Source organism: Nesoenas mayeri, assembly GCF_963082525.1.
Source record: "Nesoenas mayeri genome assembly, chromosome: 21".
Taxonomy (NCBI): Eukaryota; Metazoa; Chordata; class Aves; order Columbiformes; family Columbidae; genus Nesoenas; species Nesoenas mayeri.
The window spans coordinates 5625198-5652320 of NC_137571.1; the positions used below are offsets into that span (position 1 = coordinate 5625198).

At 52.0% G+C, this 27123-nt stretch overlaps 1 protein-coding gene across 1 annotated transcript in view; it reads right to left on the reverse strand.

Annotated features, from left to right (window-relative positions):
• The window catches only part of GRIK3 (glutamate ionotropic receptor kainate type subunit 3), a gene marked incomplete at both ends in the record, with an annotated part of 82373 nt that extends 55889 nt beyond the window's left edge, over positions 1–26484 (reverse strand). The window contains one exon of the mRNA XM_080357478.1: positions 26370–26484. Coding sequence (XP_080213604.1) covers positions 26370–26484 — 115 coding nt within the window. The remainder of the gene's footprint in view (positions 1–26369) is intronic.
• Positions 26485–27123: the final 639 nt, after the last annotated feature.

Sequence of the window (27123 nt, forward strand, 5' to 3'; positions counted from 1 at the left end):
GGACACTTTCTTTTGGCAGCTCTTTAGGGCTCCCGGGATTCCCTAATGGTTACAGCTGCTCTGTTAGCATAAAAGTGATTTGTTCTAAGCCTACAAATATAGAAACATTTTGCCTACCCCATTTTTCTTCTTGTCTGAGAGGAGGCCAGGCTAATACATCACAGAGCCTGCAAAGCAGCGTCACAGCCATCAACCGATGTACAAAACCGCTCTGAATCCTCCTGCTGCGGGTGGGGACACCCGTTGTCACTGCCCTGTTCTCCATTACCCACCGCCCAAGGCTCGTGTCGCACAGGACAGAGCAGGGGCCCAAAGTGGCGCCTTTCGGTCCCTGTGTGTGATTTCAGTCCCCAGGAGCGATGTGCGCGGTTCCCTCTGGAACACTGCGCGTTGGGAAGGCGAGAGAAGGGCTGGGTTCCCACACCCGTTTTCCAGCCTAACTTTGTAACGTGCCATATGCTCCCGCCACACTTTCCTCTATCTGCACCGCAAGGCTCCTGCTCCCTTCCCTTCCCTTCCCTTCCCTTCCCTTCCCTTCCCTTCCCTTCCCTTCCCTTCCCTTCCCTTCCCTTCCCTTCCCTTCCCTTCCCTTCCCTTCCCTTCCCTTCCCTTCCCTTCCCTTCCCTTCCCTTCCCTTCCCTCTCTTTCTCATCTATTTCCATCAGAAGCTTTTCACAGCCCAGATCTTGGTCTGTTGGTGAACCCTCTTCCCACCAGGCCCGTTTGATGCGGGAGCCCCCTTGCTGTCCCCATCCCCGCACGTCAGAGCGTCCCTGTTGTACCCAGAGCTCTGCCCCAGGTGCTCTCTGCTCTTTCATCCCAGCAGCTCTCGGAGCTGCTCTCCCTCGGCTCCGGGCCCCAGCGCGGGCGGCACGAGCTGCACGCACGGTGGCATCAAAGCAGCAAAGAGACAGGGAGACTGCAAATACACCGAGCGGTACAAAGGGCAAGGCGAAAATAAAGAGTCTGATCCAGACGTGCAGGTATCAGATGACAGAAACATAAACAGCACGCTACCGCCTGGAAATGAATTGCGATTCAGCAGCCAGGCGAGCGGAGCTGACGGCGAGTGACAGCTCCTCTCATCAGCTTTTCAATTACCTGCTGAACACTGGACCTCACAGGCGGCGCAAAAGTCACCGGCCCCTCATAGCAAGCGGCTGAAGGACCAGCAGCCATCCCTTCCCTCGGAAGACGTGAAGAATAAAGACAAGCTTAGAAGGTTTCTAAACCCTCATTCAGTCCCCCCGGTGGTATCGATCGCTCTGTTGCACAAGGGAGAACACGTGTCCCTTGCTGCGCCCGCGGTCCCTGCCCCAGCGGGTGCTCCTGTGGGGCTGTGTGTCCCCAGGCACCTGCAGCCCCCATTTCCCCCTGTCCCGAGGCAGCCGCGGGACGTTGGGTCAGATAAAACCATCCCCGTTACGCAGAGATCCCGGAGCCGCAGGACAACTCGGGCTCCACGTGCTGGAGAAGGCAAAGCAGGGAGACAAAAACTCCGGTCACATAAAAACCCGGAGCGTTCACCTTATAAAACACACAAACTCAGTGATTTAAAGGGGGGAAAACTACTATTTGTTTCCAAATTTACAGGCAATAATACTTGATTTAGATCCCTGTCTACCTCCTGTATAGACTGCCATATAATTTAAAGGACAATAAAGTCTGGGACCATAATACCATCACCACAGTAAATCAGGCCAGCTACCACTACTCAGAACAGAAATTATTAATCTGTGTTCCAAATGATATGCCTACATATTGCTTATTTTAGCTGTTTATGCAGCGAGCTGAGATAGCACTTTCCCCTGTTATTATATTTTACTTTTGCAATGAAATACTGTCTCCTTCTACCAAAGGGGCATTTATTACCCAATATATATGAGGGCAGCAAAAAGCATCTAACACCAGGGTACAGCTTTACAAGGTGCCGCCGCACTTGTATGGGATGTTCTTGATGCTGAGGGCACTTGGGCATCCCCAGAGAGCACCGAAACGGGGTTTGTCTGCAGCCGGGAGCCGGTACCACCTTAATCTGAATGCAAAGTATTATGAGTTTCATGTTTAACATGAGCAGAGTTACCAAGTTGAGTGAAATCGCTGCCAAACCCCCCCCAGCTGTGCCCAAGATCCTGTCCATGTTACCGAGGGGCCGGCACCATCTGCACTTGCAGGAGTTTTCATCTGGAGTAAAACATGAAGATGTTAACATGGTTTTTAACATAGTCCTCAGGACTACTTAAAAACTTGTGTTTTTAGTAAAGTGCGATTTATTTTTTAAACAAATAGCGTGAAGAAAAATATCGCAGCCTCCCACATTGTCTGCACGCTGCATTCTGTCTGAAGCAAAGTTCCATTTGTACATAATGAAATATTCAGCGCTGAAATTTTCCCCCGGAATGTCCCCATCTGCTGCTAGTTTTCTCTTTCATGCTAATTATTAAATAAATCAGAACAGGAATAAATAATAGATTTCCTTTAAAGGAGCAGAAATAAAATGTAATGAGTGTTTGGTGTTGGGGTGTGTTTTTCCCTTTGAAGTTGCGGTAGCTGTAGCGCATCCTGAGCCATGGGCATCATCATCCTCTGCCCGGAGCAGCGACAGGTGCTCCCCGAGCGGCTTCTCCGGCTCCTCTGCTGTTGTCCCTCATTCCTCAGCTCATAAATCCAGTGTTTTATGAGGTTTTCTATTTCAGAACAGGGGTATTTAGGACTGTGGCAAAAGCAATGGGCTGATGAGGAGTCTCAAGCAAACGGCGAGTCCCGGAGCTGTGCTGGGACAGCCTGGCCCATGAGGACGCCCTGGTCCCCCGGAGCATCCGCAGACCCAGACGGGAGATGCTCCAGTTCCCTTCATAATTTCGCTTCCTCGGGAGCTCATTTCGTGCCTTCTTTTCAGGAATAACGGCAGTGGTTAGTCCACAAAACCTCTCCCAATATGACGTGCTTTCTCGGGGAGGACTATGCTCTTGAAATTCCACGTGTAGCATGAAGTGTATTTATTTACAGCGCAGCCTTATGCTGCGGAGGGCGCTGAGCAGCCCTGTGGTGTGGTTGCCAGTGCTGGAAATGTCCTATGCAAGAAAGACCGAGGGACTTGGTGTTTCCCAGCTGGAGGCCGTCACCCCATTGTTATCCCTGCTTTGTTATATTTTCTCTCTCCTTACTGGAAGCAAATGCGGCCCTAATAGTGCAAACTGCTGCGGAAGCGTTAATGAAACACATTGCAACCGTCAAGTAGGAAGAAACCTGCTACTATAAATCACGCTTCTGTTTCCCCGTTACCAATTAGCCTGAGGGAGTCAAACAGGTCAGGGTTGCGTGCAGCTCATTGGGAATGGGCTTTCACGGTTAAAATAAGAGGAGCAGGAGCTGTTGGGCTGTTTGCTGTGCCTCTGGAGGGACGTGGGAACGGTCTGGGTGGGGACAGCGATGGCCGCAGTGTCTGTCTGTCTGTCTGGGGCTTCCTCATCAGCCCATTGCTTTTGCCACAGTCCTAAATATCCCTGTTCTGAAATAGAAAACCTCTTCCACCACTTAACTATTCTTACCTCTAGGAAGATTTTCTTAATCCATAATTTATACCCCATGTGTTTCGTGTTATAGGGCGGTTTAAAAATCTACAGAAGGGAGTCTTGTTGATGACAAATTTTGAAGTGAAATACAAATCCTGTTTGCATCTACCCTCTTTATGCCATAAGAACTTTCCGAGAAGGAAAAGTGAGAGCCACAAATGTCAGGAAGATTAAAAGATCTCTGTAAATGAGGTTTGATTCATCTTTCCATCATTCCTGGAAGAAACGCATTGAACCATACTCCAGAGTTTGCTGCTCATGGGGCTTTCAGATGAGATCTTGAAACACTTAAAATCTGTACCTTGGGTAGAAACTGGAGGTCAAATGGTTGTGCTGAAAGGAAGTATTTTTACTTTGTCACCTGGGAAAAAGCTCCTTTGATTTGGTTTTTTTTTGAACATATTCCTAATGTGGAGATGAATGGTAACTGTGATAGAACAAACGGTAACTGTGGTAGAACAGTGAATGGTAACTGGTAGAACTATGAATGGTAACAGTGGTAGAACAGTGAATGGTAACAGTGGTAGAACAGTGAACGGTAACTGTGGTAGAACAGTGAACGGTAACTGTGATAGAACAATGAATGGTAACTGTGTTAGAACAATGAATGGTAACAGTGGTAGAACCATGAATGGTAACTGTGGTAGAACAATGAATGGTAACTGTGGTAGAACAATGAACGATGACAGTGGTAGAACAATGAATGGTAACTGTGGTAGAACAGTGAACGGTAACAGTGGTAGAACAGTCTGGGATCCCCCAGCAGGCAAAGCCATGTGTGTCTGATCAACCCTGTGGGGACAGTGGAGACCAAAGCTTTGTGTGCTGGAATAGTTCATTCCTCCTCACATCTGTTCGCCCCAACTTATTCCGAATGAGAATGGAGTTAATATCTATAACGGCAAGCAAAAATCTGACTTTTCCAAAACCGTCTGTCCAAAAGATTCAGCTCTGTCCCTTCCGATGAGCTTTTTGGTTGTCTCTAAGTTAATTGCGAAGTTGTCATCCTGACAGTCTGCTGCAAAACGATGGGAAGACAAGACTGAGGCAGAAACCGGGGGGTGTAAATAATTCAGAGCCGTGGTGCGTTTCTCACGGGGCCCCAGGTGATGTCTGTTAATGCCGAAGCACTCAGAGGACCCAGAGAAGAGTGGGAAGTGAATTCAAGCCTTGCCAGGACATCCCGATGGGAGGTGACGGTGTGTCCATCAGCGGATCCCTGTCCCCAGGAGCTCAGATGTGTCCCCACTAGCAACGTGTCCCCACCAGCAACGTGTCCCCATCAGTAATATGTCCCCATCAGCAACGTGTCCCCATCAGCAATGTGTCCCCATCAGTAATGTGTCCCCAGCAGCAACGTGTCCCCAGCAGCAGCAGGTCCGGGGTCTCCAGCCCATCTCCTGGGGGTCTGCTGGCGAAGCCCCCGCGGGGCCGCGCTCCCCGGTCCGGCACAAACGGGTGCGTTATGGCTTTGTTATGCTAATGTCCCAGCACCGCACAATTTAAATAGCACTTCTAGAAAAATTAAGTATGTTCATTGACACAGTGAAATGTTTTCACCCTCCATGTAACCTTCACAGTTTCTGTACAAAATCTATCAGTCAGTAAACTATTCATCTGCGAATGCTTACCAATTATTATGCTAATGCATTACAATACATTACAGTGAATTCTTTTTAAATGCCAGGAAATGCAGCTGTCTGGCAACCCACCTCGCCTGTATTATGGAGCTATCGATAAACAACATAGCATTTGCAACTGGATTTTGACTGCTTTGTCGGAACTATGCAAAAGAATTCTAATCATTTAATCCTGTGGAGGAATTTGGAAATTGAAGTGGTGTGATATATTCTCCATGCAGCGGCCTCCAGAGCGGCACATACACACAGAGGGATAGTACAACTTAGGCTGGTACCTATAGACTGCAATTGGAGCTACGAGGTTGTACATGGAGTACAGCACAGTAACAGTTCACACCGAGATGATCCCTTCCACAGATCACAGGAACTACGAATCGCAGAGGAATGATATGATAAAAATCCCAATTTATTATCCAGAATTAATATTCCTTGGTGAAAAGAAGGAGCTGCTTGGTATGTGAAATCTTGTTGTGCGTTTAACGCGCTGCGTGTGCGTGCAGAACCACGGCCGGTGCCGGCGTTCGCTGTCCTGGCAGCGCCCTGTGCAGACCCACGGCTGCAGGACGCCGCTCTGTGTGCTGACGGACATGTACGTACTCGGTATTTTTGAACGTTTGCCATTGCATAATGCTTTCCTGAACTCATTTATTCCTCTAGAGAGCATTGGTGAGGGACCGTGCGTACATTAGCAGTGCAAAACACGTATTGGCCGCGAGGCTGTCCCTTTGCTGGACCGGCCGCTGTGGCTCAGAAGATGCTTTGCCCCCTCGCTTTAGGGCGAGTTGTCTCGCTGTGGCAGATATTTGGGCATTTTTAATGGAAAAATGCAAAGAAAAAGCAATGCAGCCAGAGGCACCCGTCAAAACGTCTCTCGTTGCTGTATTTGTCTTTTCTCAGAAGCTAATATCCATGAATTTGGTTATTAGAGTCATAATGTTATAATTATTTCATTTAATACTCTAATTATCCCTTGTGATTAATCTTGGCCATAACAGAAATGTCTGTGGGTCTGGAAGGCATGTTCCAATAGATTTGGCATTAGGAATGTTAATTTGAGTTAACAGCTCTGATAGCTAGAGGAGGAGAAACCAAGAAGCCAAGAGGACCTGCAGCTTCCGAGCAAGCGCGGGGTCTTTCCTGCCTGGTTCTGTTTGTAACTGGGCCAGCGAGCCCGAGTGTTGCTGCCGTGGGGTCTGGGACCTGGAGGTAGCACTGGGTCCGTTTTAGGTGGATTTAGTGCAAAGCCGGCACTTTGGCCAGGCAGCGTTTCGATGTGTGTTCGAGAGCTGTCTTGCTACCCTGTTTCCCCTTATTTTCAGCTGCAAAGTCACATTCAAAGAAGGTATCTTAAATTATTAAGTGTCTTCCGTGCCCGTGCCAGCAGCCCCAGCGTGGCTAGGAGAGCAAAAGCTTCTTCTGAGGCTCCATTCTTCAGGTCCAAGGACCTTAGTGAAGGAGCTTTGTAACCATGAGATACACATTGGCTGCTACATGTGCAAAAATCTATCTATACACCTTCACACTGTGGTTTACTGAGCTGAAAAATTGCTGAAAAATCAGCACTAAAGCCAGCACTAAGTCTGGTTTTGCTACTTCTTGCTTCTTTCCCGGACAAGTGTGCACTCACATGCACACCCAGACTCACACGTGCCCTCGAAACTTTGCGTGGCTGCCTCCAGGGACCGGCCGTCTGCACCTTTATGTAAGGAGAAAGGAAACGTATGGACAAAGGGACCCTGTGCTCAGAGGGACCTGTGGACCACCTGGCTGTGATCTCTAGAGAAAGACTTTTCCTATAAGCCCTTTGAGAAGCATCGTGTCACAAAGAGCCGCCGGTATCTTGTGCAAAGCGAGGAGGGGCTGGCCGAGAGCTGCTTTGTTGTGATGCAAGTTACCGGTGACAAACAGATTACCCAAATTAACTAAACGGTGTAAACCACCTGCGTACACAAACTCACTTTTCCTTCAAACAAAGGAGCACCTGGCAGTGCCAGCCTTCCAGGGGTTTGCAAACGCTGCTCTGTAAATATTTCTTCAGGTGCTCTCAAACATTTGCAGGTTGGCTTCTGTAAAGCGAGGGGCTCAGGTGCTGCAGGGATGGAGCTGGCTGCCTCATTTTAGGTGCTGCCATGTGGAAGAATAAGCCAAACGTGGCAGAGGCTCCTGCCCGAGGGCTCCTGTGCACCCAAACGGCTGAGGGCAAACAGCATCGCACCGGGGCTGCCGTGGAGATTAATGTTACCTGGCTTCTCCCCTGCCAGTCCATCACCCACATGTTTGCTCCCAGCTTAGTTCCCCTTGTAGTAAGTCCCCAGAGACTGGGTTTGCCCCGTTAGCTGCACTGGGGCTGGGTGCCTGGTGGGGTTGGTGCCACGGCCGGTGCTGCTGACCTTCCCCTGCCCACCGCCTGCAGCATCTTAGCTCTTGGGGGGTTTCCAGGTCCACCCGCCTCTCGTAGGCAAGTGTTGCTGTACAGGGAGCGCTATGAGCCCAGCGGCCGTGCCCCTGGCTGCGGTGCCGTCTCCTCGTTAGCACAGCCAGAGCCCATTAGCGAGCCAGAAAGAGATCCAGATGTTGAGCAGCTGCAGAGCCGCAGGAGGCAGAGGGCAGGCTGGGTGGGAAGAGGCTCTTCAGTAAGAACAAACGGGCGGATTCTTGTCCCTTCCCATTTACATTTTGCACGCTCCCAAGGTGGCTGCCAAGGGCTGCAGCGGAGCCGCGGCCTGCAGCTGTCAGAGCGATGATCTCCATTCCGCTGAAAAGTTCACGTCCGACGGAATGGTCCCGCCGGGCCGTCGCGGGTGTGCGCGGCTCGTGGCGACGCCGCGGGAGCGCGGAGGGACAGGGACGCACGTGCTGCGAGACGCTTGTCAGATGGAGCCACGTTCCGTTTCCAGGAGGAGCGAACTCGTCCTCCGTCAGCAGAACCAGCCCCCAGCCCGCCCGTTAAAAGCTTTTGGGGCTTTTTTATGGAAAGGAACATGCTGCAAGGACTTGGCTCTGTACCAGGAAACCCCCGTCCAAACTCAGTGTCCTCCTGGAGACACCTCCTAGGAGAAGGTTGCTCAGCCTGGAGCTGCGGGACGGGCGGCGGGAGCTGGAGGTTCAGGGACTGGCCCCACGGCCACTCCTGCCCTAATTTGATTAACGAGCGCACTCGACTCCGCTCCAGCGCGAGCCCCGTTCACAGAGCAGCGACTGTCAGTGAAGCCAAGTCTCCTCTTCCCCTGGCTCCGGCAGCCAATTACTCATTTCCAGTGCGACAGTCTGTTCTTAATTTGGCGGTTAGGGGGTTGTTGAAGGAAATAATGCAGCAATGTCCTCTTAGTGGGAGTCTCAAAAACAATATTCTAAGAGACGGGAGGAAATTAATGCGAAAATGTGGTGTTTACAGGCCCCGTCACTGCCCATGCTTGAAGGACTGACTGTTAACACCTGGGCGATAACAAGATCTTTCTCTAAAGGTTTCTTATAAGGCATCAAGGATGATATTGAAGAGCATGAAAATAATCTGATTAATATGATGTCTCCTTGAAACATGTGAGGTGCTGCTTTTACTGCAGTGTACTTGTCGTCACAAAGTGCAGAACAACACAAAACGCAGAGATCCTCACTATATGGAATATCGAGGCCATAAAACCCAACGATAAAGTTAAATAATTTACCATAAATATCTAAAGCTCTCAAATTATTCTCTCCATTAACAGCCTATGTTTAAAATGATCTTTGCATTCACCATGTCACAGATGGCAACATCAGACAAGAGAGTCCTTGACAAAATCTCGCTGTAATTATTCTTTCCACAGCTGCAGTTATTTTAATGCCTTTTCAGTTAAGCTGAAAGAGACGCACACATTTTATAAATAAGGGCTTTTAACCAGTTTGACAATGAAGCATTTGAAACGTACGGTGCGAAAAAAACAACCCAAAAACTTTCACTGCGTCTTGAAACCTGGGGGAGCAACTGCGGAGACCCAGAGTAGGAAGGCGACTGTTCTTTCTACAGCAACATTTAGCAATTAAAGCTGAAATTACATTGATTGTGTCGCTGTTCCCAGCAACTTTTGGAGTCGCTCAGACACCGCCTGATGTTGGTTGTCGTGATTTTCGTCCGTGCGGAGGAGCGGCGGGTTTGGGATGTATCTGCCAACCAGACAGCTCGGAAACCGTGAGCCGAAGCACCAGGGTTGGGTTCGTGCAGGAGTTGGCGGCAGTTTGGCAGAGCTCGCCGTGACCTTCACTCCTGCTTCTCCATCTCTCGAAAGCCCTCGAAACACCTAAATCTATGTTTTAGCAGCCTGAATAAGCTGCCGTATTTTGTAAAGCTCCAAACACTCAACGGCTCTTGTGAAAAACAAAAGAAGCTGGATCCTCTTTAAGTGAAGTTCGAGTTGCAGCTGCTTTTCCCTCCCCCGCTTTAAGCTGCCTGGTAGTCTAAGAAAACGCGTGGAGCCCCAACTCGAATGAGGGTGGTTGTTCTGGGAGGGTATTTTCCCATTTAAACCAAATAAAGAAAAAGGAAAGACCGGCAGATCGGTAGGAGGTTTTCAAAGTGATGCACAAAGAAGACGTCGTGGTCCCCGGCGCTCGCAGCCTAGGGAAGCCTGATTAATGAAGGTTATTGCCGGGGAGGCCTGGCTTTTATGCTCAACGCTGAAAGGCACCAATCCTCAAAGCATTCAGCATTACACAATAACAGACTGTGTGCAGTTAGCCCTACAAAACAAACGTGCTCTCTTTTATGTAAGATTATAGAGCATCCATCAGTGGCTGGCGTGAAATACCACACAGCACCAGTGTATGTAATTAGCAATACGTGAAGTCTAAACATTATTTTAAAGGAGCTGGGACAACAACAACAAAAAGGGAGGGGATGTTCACATCTCCCTCTCCCTCGGAAGCGTCTGTTCTGTTCTGTTCTGTTCTGCCCTGACCCAGGTCCCCGGAGCACAGACCCCCCTGGGACGGGCAGTTCCCCAGATCTTGCTCCCGCATCACCCAGCCCCATTGCTGGGATGCGGCCGCCTTGGTCACCGCACCCGGGACAGGGACCATTCCCTGCCAGAACCTCCGCTGAGCCTCTCAGGAGTTTAGACTGCAAATGAAACACAACTGTAGAGCCAAAACGGGGAAAATGGGGTTTTTTATGACACGCGGTGTGCACTGTGTTAATGGGCTGCTCATAAACCGCGGCTTGCCTGGAAATCCTCTGCAAAACCCAGAGAGCTGCCACATCCCACATCTCTCTGTACTTATTTTATCTGCCTCCAAAAGGAAGCGAGGGCATCAATTCTCGCTTGGGGAAATGACACCGTGGCTGTAAATCCATTTGCTTTGCTCTGCGGTGACACTGTGGGGACCCGGCCGGTGGCCTGGGGAGCAGAGGTGCCGCGCTGCCCGCGGAGCAGTCACTCTCATTTGCTCTCATTTTGCTCTCATTTGCTCTCATTTTGCTCTCATTTGCTCTCATTTGCTGTTTCTTGCATCCCCTCCACCAGATCCAAATGGGAACAGTATTTTCCCCAAGTATTTTGCCCAGGGTCTCTGTCAGAGCTGCGGCCTGACCTGAGGCTCCTGGATGCCAATCTCTTCTCCTGCCTTTTATTTTTGTGCAATTAAGAGCTATATTTAAGCACCTGAATAAAACAAACAAACTTCATGCCTCGTGAGGTCCCCGTATTCCTCAGTTTTGAATCTCACGTTGATAATTAAAAGCAAAAAAAAATCACTTATACAAATTACCATCACATCATGCTGTGGAGCCAGCACAAAGCTATTGTCACTTCCTATTTCAAACATGCTCGAATTAAAGGGAGCTTGGATTATTATTGTCTTTCAAGAGATGCAGGGAGAAGGTCTCGGCTGGATGGCGAGCAGCTGTCATCAGACGGGTGTCCCGAGGGCTCCTGCAGCCTGGCACGGGCTGGATAATGACACAGCCATGTCACTGTTTGCCAGTGTCACTGTTTGCCAGTGTCACGACTCCCGACGGCAGAAGAGAGCAGGGCAGAGCCGCTCGGAGCCGCCCGCGTTCCCAAAACCCCTCACCATATCTACAGGAAAGCAAGATGTGCGGTTCCAGCCACCTGGATGATAAAGGAAGGTCAATACTAACATGGCCATCTGGGCGATCAAAGACATAATATTAATGTAATTAGATCATAGCAAAATATAAAGGGCCTTGGACAGATTGTGTTTAAGTATGTTTCTCATAGTTGTATAGAGTGATAGCCTGGACTTGTAAGAATGGTATCTCGGGCCGAATAACCACCCCCGAGTGCATGGGATGTGTGAATGTCCTTGGGCCTGGGCTGTGAATGAGTGAGAACATAACTGAAACAAACATAATGTGAGTGTGGTGTGTTTTTAATAACAATTATTGGAAAAACATCTTATGTAACATCTTAGTCCAGGATTTGCATCTGTAAATCCTATAAATGGTCAATGGAGAATGACGAAGCCAGCCCAGCTCAGCTCTCTGCTCTGCCAGGCTCTGCGCTTCTCTCCAGAACAAATCTCTGTGTGTGCATCGTGTCTGCGTCCCGCCGCGTGTCGTTCCCCATCGCTGCAGATATCGTGGCCTCAGGGCAGCTTGGAGGCTGCTCCTTCGCACCAGGACTCGTGGCCCAGAGGGGCCGTGAAGCTGGTGGTGTGTCCTGCAGAGGAACGGCCGCGGCGTTCCCGTGGCTGCGATAAACCCGGAGCTACTGGTACCCGCTGCTGCTCCTGCCCAGGACCCTCGGCTGGAGCAGCCCTGGGAGCTCCAGCGTCCAGCAGCACAACGTGTCCGTGTCCTTTGTCCTTCCCCGCAGCCCCTGAGCTCCCCTGACCCCGGCAATGAAGTGTCTGGACGGGGAGGGACCTTCCAGCACATTCCAGCACCTTCATCCCTCCTCCGGTCCCTCCTCCTCCTCCCAGCCCCGCCGCACCCTCCGCGACCGGCGGCTGCTCCGCTGCCTTTGGCACCGACTCGCGCAGAATCCTTCGTCGTATGGATCTGGCTGGGGAGCCAAATGATCAGGAGCTTATTATAGCCTCCTTTTTAATTAAGTGTCTCAAATAGGGGTTTAATTGGGATGTAATAGCACACGCTATTGTACATTAGTTAAATACCACGGGGTTATTAAGAGTATGTTTTTAAGGCTTTACAGTCCTATATTGAGTAAACAGTTGTTAAATTTCAATAAATAACTTTTAAAATCTACATTAAGTAAGCAGTTAAGCATATTTAGGATACTCGTGTATTTCAGAACGACTCCAGTCAGAGAGCCCTGGGTTGTAATCTCTCTATTTCACCAGTTAAGCGGGTTTGTGGCTGTTCATACCTATTTGCTCAGCCTCGGTGCAGCAGCGTGGGCTGTTTCCATCCACACGCCGCAGTCCTGCAGCCCTCACATTGCAGCGGCCCCGAGGAGCGGGGACAGCGCTCAGCCTCATTTTACAAGCACAGCATTAAGGCACAGAAGAGCAAAGTCATTTGTTCAAAGCCACACGGGGAGTCTGTGGCAGAGAACAGGAGCTAACGAAAGATCAAAAAATACTTCTCTAAAAATAAGGCTTTGAAAATCTCTAAAGGAATTGTGGCTCTAACAAATGGCTTTATTACGATCAAAAGTGCGGTTAGTTGTGTGATGCTTTTTTGTCACGGACGTTGGTAATGAACATACAGATGTCCCACAATCTACCGAACGTTTCTGTCCCTTTGCTGCTTGTGCGCAGGGAATCCCAGATGGGGGTGACGGGCTCCGGGAGGGACAATAGGTGGCCTGTCCCCACGCTGTGACCGGGCTTGTGCCAGGAGGGTCTTTCTAAGACGGCACATCAGGAGCGAGGTGTAATCACCCCGGTAACCATGGCAGTGAATAATTTAGGACTCACTTAACCTTCATATTAAGGCTGATCTTGCACTTCCCGCTGCTCTCCGCAGCCGTCGTTCTTACAATGAATTATCAGCGTCTCCGAGGGGTAATTGAGTAAGCGGCCGCTGTTCGGGAACCGGCGCCCACGGCACCGAGCGACGCTCGGAGGAGAGAACGTGGAGAGGAGGCTCCTGGGGAGGGTGCAAGCAGGGACCGGGATGGGGACAGAGACTGGGATGGGGACAGGGACCGGGATGGGGACAGGGGACAGGGATGGAGACAGGGACAGGGACAGGGATGGGGACAGGGACAGGAGCTGGACAGGGACAGGGACAGAAACAAGGACAGGGACAGGAATGGGGACAGGGACTGGACAGGGACAGGAACAGCGACAGGGACAGGGGCGGGAACCAGACAGGAATGAGGACAGGGTTGGGGACAGGGACAAGGACAGGAATGGGAACAGGAATGGAAACAGGGACAAGGGCAGCAATGGAATCTGAATCCAAACGCTCCTTTCTGGAGTCACTCCCATTACTCTGCACTACTGAACAGGTGACACTAATGAAGAAGCCAAAAAGTGAGGAATCTTCAAGCAGGTGCACTGTCAAATGAACGAGGAGCTGCTGAGGAACACTAATAATCCGCGCTCCCCATTCGAGCTGGTCAGCGGTGCCGAGGAAAACCTGCCCAGGCTCCACCAGCCGCCCTCCCTTTGAAATCCATCACGGGCAGGGAGTTTCTGTCAGCGGGAATCCAGGGCTGGTTAACCCTCTAACACCCAGGCTGTTTAGAAATAATTATTGTTGTTATAAATCAAAACCAATGGCTTAACTGGTCACAAAAACGTGTATATAAAAAAACCAAAGTGAAGCGGCATGGCCACAGAGGAAAAATCATTAGCTCCCTAGTGGGTTTACAAGTAATTTGCTAGCAATAAAAATGCAAAAACACATTTTGGTGTGTGATGATCATATATAATCCTTGGACAAGAATTCTTTCCAGGACTCACAAGTTCACTCCCTTAATGGCAAGTTTTATTACCCTGGTTTCTCTGTGTTTCCTTTCAAAATGCTGCTGTCATAACAATTTACGAATTACAGTCCCGTTGGCATAAACTTTCATAATTCATAGAGAAATAGGTTTCCTCACAAACACTCACAAAGCACAAGGAGTCACGTAACCACGAAGAATGACCTTAATAATGCAGTCAAAAGATATAGATCAGACTCCTGGGCCAGGACTAAATATAGACGGTCACCAGGTTGGGGGAGAATCTCCTGCGTGAGCTCAAGCGAGCGGGGTCAGGGTGGTTGCTGGGTTGTCAGCCGCTGTCCCCAGCGCTGTCACCCGGGCTGGTGGCACCTTGCAGCTTCTTTGGGAAGCCAGGAACACAGCTTGCTCAAGATTTGAACTGTGCTGCTTTCTTCCCTGCACTTGTGAGGCCAGCGGATGAGGAGCGGGGTTCAGCATCCCCAGAAAGGGGCTGGGATGGGGGTGATGGCTTGGACACAACGATGGGGCAGGTGGCATCTACTGGGGTGACCTGACCACAATGGGGACCCTGGCGTGGCTCGTGGTCACATCTGCCATGTTAACCTGACCACGATGGGGACCCTGGGGTGGCTCGTGGTCATATCTGCCATGTTAACCTGACCTCGGTGGGACCCTGGGGTGGCTCATGGTGACATATGCCAGGTTAACCTGACTACGATGGGACCCTGGGGTGGCTCATGGTGACATATGCCAGGTTAACCTGACCACGATGGGACCCTGGGGTGGCTCATGGTGACATATTCCAGGTTAACCTGACCGCGATGGGACCCTGGGGTGGCTCGTGGCTGGTCCGTGTGGTTGCGTTGTTGTGTGGGGGATCCTTGGAGTAAGCGAGAAGGAAAGAGAGTGAAAGTTAAGTCCAAAGTACTAAAACTAAATGCGGATTGATAATGTAAAGATAAGGATACGCAAGTGAGGTTTCGTTCGTTAGTGTGCCGTTGCTCTCCCTCTAATTAGAGGAAAGGGATCCAGTGCCTGAAATTGCCACACTTAATGCATAAAGTGACACTGCAGACAAAATATTTCATGTTTTTCCTCAAAAAAACACCACGCATTAATGTGTGAGAACATTAAGTAAATATGGATATAGCTGTCTTTCTGCTGATCGGTGTATAAATAGATGGGCACGTGTACAAAGTCGGTCTTGTCTATTGAAGCCCCGGGACTGGCGGTAGCTGCTGGAAAAGCCCGGGATTGTTGATATTCAACACTTTTATTTATAACTTTAATCTTAAGTCAAGCTGATAATCTGTGCAAAGACAAATCTACGTTTTAAAAAGTGTTCCTGGCTTATCTAAGATCGTGTCCCAGGCTTTCTGGGCAACCCTTCCCCATGATGTACACGAACAGGGAAAGAAACTAAAGATCTTGTTTCCATTCAAATATTACGAGCCGAGCCTGGATATCACCCTGGAGCGAAACGTCCAAGGACTCATTCTGAATTTCCTCTAAGTAAAGATGACAAAACCCGATCTTGCAGAAATAAAAATCCGTAAGGAGAAAAGTGCATAAAATGAGGAAGAAAATGGTTTTCTTTCCCTATAAAGGAAGAACAGATCTTTAAGATTTTATAGAGCAGAAATTTAAACCAAGAACCTCCTTTTTACAGGTCCCTGTTTCAGCTTCAAATGGTAATAGCATGACTGCAAAAGAAATTGCCTAGTGATGGCATCCGGAGCTGCGGGAGCTCCGCCGCAGAACTGGGGTGCAGGGGACAGGGACAAGGGCTTGGGGGGTTCCCTGTGGCTTCTTCTCTCCCAAAGGGTGGGTTTAGGAGCTCCTTGTGGCGTGGGTGACATCGCCATGAGGGGACATGAGCTGCTGCTGCCCTGGCTCTGCCCCATCTCCAGACTTCCCGTCTCCAGTTAAGTTTTCAGCTCCTGATGAGCCGTTCAAGTCAGGAGAGCCCTGTCTCGCTGCCAGACACTTAGAACTGAAAGTAATTAAGGGAGAAATCTTTTCCTGCAACAGAAAGTACTGGGCATGTGGAGATAGCATAATAATCAGCGTTTCCGCCATCCGAAAGCCCACAAAACAAATTGGATTTTGAATGAAGCACATGGAGCGGTGACCTATGTATAAAACTTATCTTGACCTCAAAAAGTAATGACGTTTTGTCTCCAGTTCTGCTGCTAATTACAGATGCTAGATTCTGAATATTCACGCTTGAGGACTCACTGCTCGGGTGTCAGAGATGTCCGACAGACGCGTGGTGCGCCGGAGGTTGTGTCTTTGAGGGACAGTCACTTGCTGCAGGTCCAGCCCTGTTCTCGGGCAGTTTCTGCCCAGCTCAGACTTTGGACTCAGCTCTTCTTCCTCACCTGAACTACCTATAAGCTCCATATTTGGTACTTTGGACTCCTGTTAGTTCTTCCCACGGTTAATTCTCTACATCAGCCCTTGGGGCCCGTGTCCCAAAGGCCATTTAGAACCATTTAAACAGCCTGTAACACAAAGCAGAGCCAGGGAGCAGGGCAAGAGTGACCTGAAGCATGATTTGCAGTGAATGTCGACTTCTCTCATAAACAGCAGAGACACGGTGGGATGATTATCCACCCAGATTTATCTCTGCAGCTCCGTGCGGATCCTTCTGCGCTTAAAAATGTCTCACTGCCCTTTGCATTATTGCATTGCCCTTTACATTCATACCGCATAAACCTCTCAAGTACCGTAAAACTTACAAGGTGTAATATAATGTCGTAGTTTTCTTTTATACACCATAAACAAAAGTCACTGAGAAAGCAGCACGGAAAGGGAGACGTTATTTGGCCTGACAATGATACAGGATGAAAATATATATACAAGTACACACACATACACTCTTACACACTTAAAATCCCAAGCTGGATTGATTATCTGACGTTGATGGATCACCTCAATGTATTACATAGATAAGGAAATTGATTATTCAATAAATTACTGTCTGCGCTAAGAATCCAGTGTTAAAGAAGAGGAAATATTATAAATCTGTCTCACATAGGCAAAGAAGCAGCTCCTACTTTCGAGGTTAATGGTGCTGTGAAGGAACAACAGCCCGTGTTCTGTGTGCGGGGGGACTGAGGGGCAGGGACCGTCCTGCACGGCTGCTCCAGGACTGCGGACGAAGGTGAATCCAGCCCGCCCAGGGATGGGGACAGGGACAGGGATGGGAACAGGGACAGGGACAAGGATGGGGACGGAGACAGGGACAGGGATGGGGACAGGGACAAGGATGGGGACAGGGACAGGGACAAGAATGAGGATGGGGACAGGGACAAAGATGGGGACAAGGACAAGGACATGAATGGGGACAGGGATGGGGACAGGGACAGAGATAGGGACAGGACTAGGGACAGGGATGGGGACAGGGATAAAGATAAGGATAAGGACAGGGACAGGGATGAGGACAGGGACAGGGACAGGGACAGGGACAGGGACAGGGACAGGGATGAGGATGGGGATGGGGATGGGGATGGGGACAGGGAGCAGCGGCATCGGGGGCGCACTGAGGGAGGGCCCTGCCCGGCAGCACCAGGCTCACAGACACCCAAGCGACGGGGTGTGCGGGGGAGTGAGAACATCCCGGGGATCGGAGCAAGAAAGGAGAACAAAGGAAAATGGAAATGACAAATGGAATATCGAGGACTGCGAGAAACCATCCACCTCTGTGTCCCTCGGCAGGTCGGGCCAGTGGGTTTTCTGGGCCTGGCTTTGTCTCCTGTTTCTTTCTGGGTAGCGAGCTGAACTTCTGCTTCCCAAGGAGAGGAGCAGAACTAGATAAGTCAGAGGCTTTTAAAGAACTTGGGCAAAGCGTGTCATTGAAATGCCTTATAGCAGTATTAATAAATAACAGCGAAAACGGAGCTAACAGACATGCTTTAGAATGGAAATATCGAATGGCTGGATGCTTTCTCTGGGGAAGAGCATTTGAAACGGCCTGTGATAAACTTCTGCAGTAGGAATCCAGAGGAAAGAATACAAATATTCCTGCAAGTTACGACTATGATATTGCCGAGCTGAGTTAGTTCTGAAAGTCTCCAGGTCACATCCTGGTGCCATAATGTTGCTATGACTCTCAACACGAACACAGCGACTGCTCCAAACCAGGTGTTGGCAGCGACTGAAGCTGCTGCCATATGTTATTTACTGCGTGTCCCGCGGGTCTGACGCTGCCCCAGGAGGCTGGTACGGGAATGCTCTGCAAACCGCCTTCTTGCTCAAGGAACTGCGCTGTGCAGGAGGCAGAGACGGCGAGGAGAGCGTAGTGGGTGCTGAGCTCATCATGGTTGCTTTGTCTGTCATTGTCCAGCACAGAGCATGCAGACCCTGCTGATGGGGTCTGGATGTGTCCGCTGATGTGCAGCCCTGGCACACTGGCAGAACTTCGTGTATAGAATAATGCAAATGGCTATAGAAACCATTAGGGAACGGTCTTGATCTGCTCTGATTTTTACTCGAAAATATCTACCAGCCACCCTTGTGCAGGATATGACAGATTAATAATTCCCCTCCAGCGAGGCATGAATCAGAGCGATTCAGACCGAGCAGCACCTCTTCGCTTGCAGAAAACCTTTTATTTAGCCAGTGGTGCAACAGCCATCTTTGTTTCAGGCTCCAGACGCCGCGGTGGTTCAGACACATGCCTTGTTCTTCTCTGGTGACTTAGAGGCCAGTGCTGCGTGTGCAGCTCCAGGTTAAACCCCGCTCTGCCCTTCCTGCCAAAACCCGTTCTCAGGTTCTCTATTAACCGTTTGCTGCATTGGTAACAAAACCAGCCACATTTCTAACACAGAAGTGCTGCAGAATGGAACCCCTGGCCAGTGCCTGGGCAGGAATTGAAAATCACTGCTGGGACTTCCTCTGAGCGCTTGGAATCACTGCAAAACTAACCAGCGAGTCTAACGCTTCAGTCCCGATAGACAGGCGTAACTCAGCTAAATTTGTGGGTTATACCAGATTTTATTTACTGCTTCATCCTGGGAGATAAGTAAGAGATGACAGCCATCTATTCATTAAAGCGGGGGAAAGTCGCCCACAGCCAGCGCTGGTTCCACCACACTCGTCCACATCTTTAATTGAATTCGGGTTTTCCAGCACCAGCTGTTATTTTAAGAACAGTTTATGTTCCTGTTCACCTGGGCGCTGGTGAGTTCAAAGAGCTGCTCTGGTCACCTCCCAGTCCCCAGGTTGAACAAAGGACGTGCTGCAGCAATCAAATGTCATTATGCGCTAATGAGTATCCAGTGGCCTCTTCCAGGTCCTTATTGGACACGTGAGCAGCCGTCACAACCCGACCTGCTGCAGTGGCACTAGCAAACGCTTCCGAAGCGGCGGCTTGCAGGTGTCAAGGATAGAAGGCTAATTGAAATCAATCTGTCTCAAAAGCCTTTGTAATGTGCTTAGTGCTGTAGTACCTGTGAGTGCGGGTGCCCCTTAGGGGGGATCTCTGGGTGCCCGGTTTCCGGAGGGATGAGCAAAGTGCAAAGTCCAAATTGAAGAATTTGTCTTTGTTTTGTTCTTTTGATATTAGCTGCTTTATTTGTCTGCTTAAAAACTTCCCTGGACAGGGATGTTTCTCTGACTCAGTAACTACACAGACTAAACTCCTAATCTGAGGTGCAAATACACAGTATTTTGGTGTACTCTTCAGGCTTAGTGGGGCTGGAGCAAAAGGGCAGGCTGTACTTTGGGAGAAACCACACAGCCTGCAGGCTTTTCTTCCAGGTGGATGTGTCATTGCTGCATCAGTTTCTGTTGGGGTAAATCCAAAGGGCACAGGTGGGAGGAGCAGATGCCAGCTGCAAACCACAGCTGCAGACCCCAGCTGCATACCACAGCTGGAAACCACAGCTGCATACCACAGCTGGAAACCACAGCTGCAAATCACAGCTGCAGACCCCAGCTGCAAAACACAGCTGGAAACCACAGCCCTACTCCCTAAGCCACTGCAGACTGGGGGTTGCTGTGTGGCACTGGGGGTTGCCTCTGGCACCCGGGTACCCCACAGCTCTCCCCAGCGGTGTTTGCAACCCAACCGACATTTTCCCGATTGTCTTCCCTCCCAGCAATTCCGGAGCAGTCACATCCCTGTTTGTGCGTTCAGGCACAAGCTGGACTCTCTAAGGGGCACCGGAGCCCCTGGAATTCACGGGTGGAGCGTCGGGATCCCCCGAGGTCACTGCAAACATCTGCAGCCCCAGAAGCTCAGGTCTCACAGCTTTAAGACGAGCGGCTCCTCTCACTTCACGTCAGTTCCCTTTGGCAACGTCGCCACAGCGCAGGTTTTATCCTCCCGTTCAGCCCTCAGCTCCTCTCCATCATTTCCCTCTTCCCTCCCTTGCCTGTTGAGTTGTGGTGCTTTCAACTCGTTATCTGCCTTACCCAGAGACTTCCACCAGCCTGTCTTCTAAGTATGCAAAGAAAAAAAGGAGTCTAGACACCATCACATTAAACCTCTAGCCAAAATGAGGGAATGGAGATTGCACAGAAACGCAATACATTGGATTACAAGGCTTAACGCTTGCTACAAACAGACTGTGCAGTGTCGGGTTTTCTTTGATATTGTGTCGCCATGAGAGACTCCAGCGTCGCGGCTGTTCTGGCAGAGCTGGAGGCTGCGGGGAGCGGCGCCGCGCGGCCGTGGAGCGGAGCAGTGCCCTCTGCCGAGCTGCTGCTCCGGCCGGCGTCCCACGGCACGCACGGGAACGCTGCAGTTCGCGTGAGAGCGCTGATGGACTAACACTGCCCGTCTGCGCCAGGGCAGCGCTTCGTGGAGCGGGACGGGAGAGACCCGGCTTTGCTGGAGGCTGAGTTACTTACAGCGCTGCTCTGTGCGTGGCTGCGGTGTGGAGGCTTTATGAAACCTTTCCATAATATCCACCTCTGTTTAGTTGCTTCGACAAAACCATCCGGAGGTGAATGAAGCGATGGCAGTGGGTTTGCAGCTTCTGGTGGCAAAGCCCGAGGTGGCGGCGCAGCAAGAGCAGGCAGCTCATCACCGTGTCGTAGCGCAGGCAGAGCTGTCTGTCTGTCCCTGCACACAGAGCGACTCATCACCGTGTCCCCAGTGCAGGCAGGGCTGTCTGTCTGTCCCTGCACACAGAGCAGTTTGTCACTGTGTCCCCAGTGCAGGTAGAGCCATCTGTCTGTCCCTGCACACAGAGCGGCTCGTCACCGTGTCCTAGCACAGGCAGAGCTGTCTGTCTGTCCCTGCACACAGAGCAGCTCGTCACCGTGTCCTAGCGCAGGCAGAGCCGTCTGTCTGTCCCTGCACACATAGTCCACACCAGCTCCTTCCCCACTGGCAGAATCCGCTGCCTTTAACCCCGGGGGTGGGTGTGCTGCTGCCCATCAGGGGACGTCCCCTCTCTGAGGCCACCAGCACCAAGCAGGTCTGTCTGTTTTGGCGGCGCTCGTGCCCCCGAGATGAATGAGGGTCTGCTTTTCTTCTGCTCTGTGGTTTGATCTTGATTTCCTGTATGAAGTTCTCAAGAGGATGCCAAGATCAAATAATTAGACTATTCTGCGATAAAGAGGTAACATTGTTATTCAAATGTATTCAGAATTAATTTACCACCAAACAATTTACACTGCCACCCTTATATCCTGCTGAAATTACTAGAACACGTTATCTGACACACAAAGCATCTCATGACCTGAAATAACTTTATCAGCTGTTAAATGCTTGAGCAATGGGTGCCTGCCCACAGAAATACCCACAGAAAGGCAGGAGAAGCCACAAAGGCAACAGAGGGGGTTAGGAACAGGGAAAACACAACAAACCCAAACGTACCGCTGTGTTGCACCAGTGGAAATGCAGAGAGGGGGATCCTGCTGGCCCCGGGAGTGCGGGGCATTCTCGTCTTGCACCCCTAGATGAGGTGGCATTGGAGCCAATGCAGGTTCACCCGGGCGGCCCAGCTCTGCTGCTGGTACCGCACACTGGGGGTGCTGGGGGCACCAGGAGCACCGGGGGCACTGGGAGCACCCGGAGCGCTGAGGGCACTGGGGGCACTGGGGGCACTGGGGGCACCGGGAGCACTGGGAGCACTGGGGGCACTGGGGGCACCGGGAGCACCAGGGGCACCAGGAGTACTGGGGGCACTGGGGGCTGCCGGGGGGTCACTCCCCCAGTGGCCCCTCTCCCCCCACTGCCGTCCAGCGCCAAACCCGTCACCAGGCTGGCGGTGCCAGGAGCCCCCGGCGCTGCCGTTGTGAGGTTCCCTCCCCGCATGCAGCCCTGTCCCCCCAGCCTGCGAAACCTGCTCGTGCCTTTGTTTTTAAAAATAACACTTGCTTTGCAGAGTGTGGGAAGGTGATTTCAAAACAAAATCCCAGACAGGCATAATAAGCCTCAGAAAAGGCAATCACACACAGGAGGAGAATTACCCACAGAATTTGTTTTCTGCTTATTTATATAAAATAATCAATGATTTTTTTTCCAAACAGACTCCAATCCAATTTGATTGTCTTTTCTGTGTTACTTGCAAATCATACGAACGATCGATGCCCTGACCCCTTCTCTAGGCAAACACGGCTTAGAAAGAGACTAGAAGAAATACAATCCCATGGATTCCTCCATGCAGGGCTATTTGTTTAAAGGCTTAGCTGGGGCCCGATCCTGCTCACACCACCTCAGTGATACAAGACTGCGACTGTCAGACGTGCTTGAAGTATAATTATTGCCACAAATATCAGCGGGAATATAACCTTATTAAAAAAAAAACGACCAAAACAAAACCAAACCACAAACCAGAATAAAAGCAAGAATGTAGAGGTGAAGATGATTCCTATGAAAGGTAGAACATGAGCTGAAAGTACCCCTGGCACAAGGGAGGGACGAGGTGAGCGTGCAGCCCAGTTTGGGGGAACCTGGGTGCGTGGGACCCTCCTGTCACCCCCAGCACTGGGGACAGACACCCCCCTGCTGCTCTGCCCCCCAAGCAGCGCTGCCCAAGGGGGCGACGGCAGCGGGGCCGCGGTTTTGGCGTCATCTCCTCAGCAGCACCTGAATACAAACAAACCCACTAATGAACGAACGCAAGGGCTGGGAGTAGATTGACGGCGCCCGTGGTCTATTTTTTACAATTCCTTATTAATCTCAAACCGTTGGCATCCATCTGATCGGCACGTACATCTCGCTAACACATCATCCATCAAAGTAATCACTCCGAGTCGTGTCTGATGGTGCTTCAGCAAAGCGCGGCGATGGAGACCGGTGTGCTGCGGAGCAGCACGCGCTGGTCCCGGTCAGCCCTGGCTTTGGCAGCGCCGGCGCCACCGGGCTCCACAAAATGGCATCAGGCTCTCGCCTGTTGCTGGAAAACGTGCTGCTACTGCTCATTAATCTAGGAGAAAGGTTAGAGAAATAGGCTTTCAATGGGAGCTTAATCATCTTGCTGCTTTTTCTGTATGAGGGGCATGGTTCTGGGAATACCAAGCTGCTCGGTGCAGCGCTTACTAACAGGTGTAACCTCAGCGATCCCATGGCGGCATCACACGGGGTGTAAACACGGAGTAACTCCATTGCACCGCTACCTTTATCTGTCTTTGTAGCAGCAAAGCTCGCGGCCGAATCGAGCACCTTGAGCCTGCAGCAGATCTTTCTGATAGAGCATTTTCAAATATTTAACAGATTGCATAATAATCCAACAGCTGTTGAAAAAGCTTCAGATGCAAACTCCTACTTAATAAAGAAAAATGCAGCAATAAGGCAGAGATATTCTTTGTACCTGTATATGTGTGGATTATGTTTAGATGTGTAGATTAAATATTTATATTTTACTCAGGGGAGAAAGAGCGCTTTTGGCTTTTCCTTCCCTTTCTTAGATATCTCCCCCTGTATTTATTTTAGTAGTCAGCTTCATAGGAAAAGAAGAGAGCTTTGAGAAGTTGCCTGTTTTCTCTCTGGCTTGATTTTCATTTCTAAAACAATACTTATTTAAGTGTTCTGCACTTCTTGGCATAACCTAATAATTAAAAGAATCACTTGAAAGCCAGGGCAGCTTTGCACAAATTAATGCAGGGGGTAAAAGCTGCAATTTTCCAGCGGGTTGAAAAAAAAGAGGACAAAATGACGCCAGCTTTAGCAGAGAGCGAAGGGAAACACCCGTCTCCCTGCAGCCCCATTTAAAGCCTTTTTCTGATCTTGAGGTTTCTTATTTTACTGACAAAGAAAAAGGCTGAACCAGGTGCTGAACGTCGGGGTGTTTCTCAGCAATTAAAGCAAGGCCGTTCTGCGGAAGGCGCAGCAGCGCTCCCACCTTCTGCGTCTAGAAAACCCGGGTGCAGCACCAGGGAGGCGCTGGGCGTGGGGCTCGACATCCACGCACCCGCGGGGATGCTCCTGGCTGGGATGGCGCCCCCAAGCTGGGCTGTGTCTGGGGACCCGGACCCCACCAGTGCCCACCACAGCAGCCCACACAGGATCGGGCCCGCTGCTGCTACACCAAAGCAGGTGGAGCTGCCAGGGTAGGTCCCCCCTGGGGACACCCCATCTGCAGCAGGACCCCCCCGGGGACACTCCAACTGCCGCAGAACCCCCCCAGCACACCGCCAGTCTTCCCAATGGAGATCTGTGCCCTGGGACCCGTTGGGAGGAGAAGCGCTGCCGCGGCACTGCGGAGCTCTCGCCAGGGACAGGCTGTGACGGACGGGGGGGGACAGCGGGGACACCTCCTCCCTGCTGGCAGCAGCACCCGGAGCTTTCCTGGGAGGGGGTTTCTGTGGCGCAAAACATTTCCAGCTGCTCGGGGCTGTGGCTGAGCATACCAAGCAGCTTGGCTCTAGCAAAAGTTCAGCAGCCGCCAGGGCCCAGGCCCCAGCGGTGGGTCCATTAACCTTTTCCACCAGCATTTCTGGCACTGCAACACGCACAGAACCACGGCTGCCTGGAGAGCCCGGCCACAGGAGTCAGGCGGAGAGCAGATGTTCACCCTGCAGGAATCGGCCGTGAGACGCTCTGGGCCGCACAGTCGCTCAAAACTGTTCTGGAGGTGCCGGTGTTTCTCTTTGAGAACGCAGCGGCCCCTCCGGAGCAGCGTTTTCCCCGTACTGCCTTTCCCATTGCTGCTGCGCAATTGCACTGGGATAAATAAAACCCTTTTTTTCCCATTTCAAAATATTCACAAATCTATTCTGTTTTCAGTACTTTCTCTGGGTTAGAATCCAGTTCTTGAAAACACAAGTAAACCTCTCCTTAGAATTTTTACTGGGCAGACAGCAAATCCCTGGGAATGTGTACCGGTGGCAAAGTACATGGGATGTAACAGGAAACCAGCACCATTCTCTCACTGACACACTTAAAACAAGTATCTTGTTTAATTAGAAAAAGAAGGATTGTAGACTCTTTCTCAAGCTGTTATCTGTGCAATTACTTTATGTAACATTATTAAAAATTAATTTTCCCCACAACCTCCGCAATTTAACGAACACGCCTGGCCCTTAGCAGCGGCTGCAGCATAACCAGCCCGCGGGCATCCTCCGGGCTGCAGGGCTCGGTGCCACGGCCCCCGGCTGCCTCTCCCTGCTGCTGGGCATGGCTGGCCTGGGCACTGAGCCCCCTGCACAGCACCCTATTGCAGCAGGCTCAGCACCTCTCCTTGCACCGCTATGCACCGGGCACCGCAGCCCCCACTCCGGGGGCAGATCATCCCCTTCTCCAGGGGCAGAGCAGCCCGACTCGCACCGGGCACCGCAGTCCTTCCAGCTTGGGGCTTGGCACCCCCCTCTCCAGGGGCGCAGCATCCCCTCTCCAGGGGTACAGCATCCCCCTAAACAGGGGTACAGCATCTCCCCTCTCCGCGGGCACAGCATCTCCCTCTCCAGGGGCAGAGCATCCCCCTGTCCAGGGGTACAGCATCTCCTCTCTCCGGAGGCACAACATCTCCTGTCTCCGGGGGTACAGCATCCCCCTCTCCAGGGGCAGAGCACCCTCCATCTTCAAGAGCACGGCATCCCCCCTCTCCGGAGGCTCAGCACCCCCTCTTCGCTTTGCACTGTGCCCGGCACCCTCATTGCACCGTGCCCAGGGCGGCTGCTCGCACCGGGCGCGCTACCCCCGTGGCAGCGGCACGGCACCGCTCCGTGCCGGGACACAGCTCCGCACCGGGACGCGGCACCGCTCCGCCGCGGGACACAGCTCCGCACCGCGCCCGGCCCCGCTCCGCGCCCGCGGGCACCGTCCTTCCCGTCTCCGGGCAGCGCATCCCCCGCCCCGGCACCGCGCCCCGACCTTGCCCCGCGGGGCCGGGCGGCCTTACCTATCCGGATGACATGCGGCATCCCGTGCGAGCACTGGCCCCAGAAGCCGCCGACCAGGAGCGCTGCCCAGTATTCCCAGAGCACGCCGCGGAGAGCCGGCCAGAGATGGGGCATCGTTGGGGAGGGCGCGGGCCCTACGGCCCCAGGGGCAGCGGGGGAGCGGGCGGCTGCTGCCCGGGGCTCAGGCGGAGCGGCCGGTCGGCGCCGAGGCCGGACCGCTCATGGCACATCTTAGTGCGGCCGCGCCGGCCCGTCCCGCGTGCCGAGCCGAGCCGATCCGTGCCACGCCGAGCCGAGCCGCGCCGGGCCGTGCGGTGCCGGTGCCGGTCGGGCGGCACCTGCGGAGCGGTGCCGGTGCGCCCGCAGGAGCGGCTCTGTCCCCTCCTACCGCTGATGCGCGCGGCTCGCGCAAAGCCCGGAGTGGAGCCCGCACACCCTCACACACCCTCACACACTGACACACACCGACACACGCTGACACACCGACACACACCCCCGACACACACCGGCACCGACGCGCTGTGCCCGCCCGCTCCCCCGGGGCGCGGGGCAGGAGGCGGCCGGGAAGCGGCGGCGCGGGGGCTCCGGCAGCCGCGGGGGTCCCTCTGCCCCGACAGCCCCCCCCCCGTCCCGCGGATCCCGGGGTACCCGGTGTCCTCTATGTCCCCTGTGTTCCCGACAGCCCCTCCATCGGGCTCCGGGCGAGGCGGGGCGGCATCGCTCGGGCCGGGGTACCGGGGGTGGGGCCGGTAC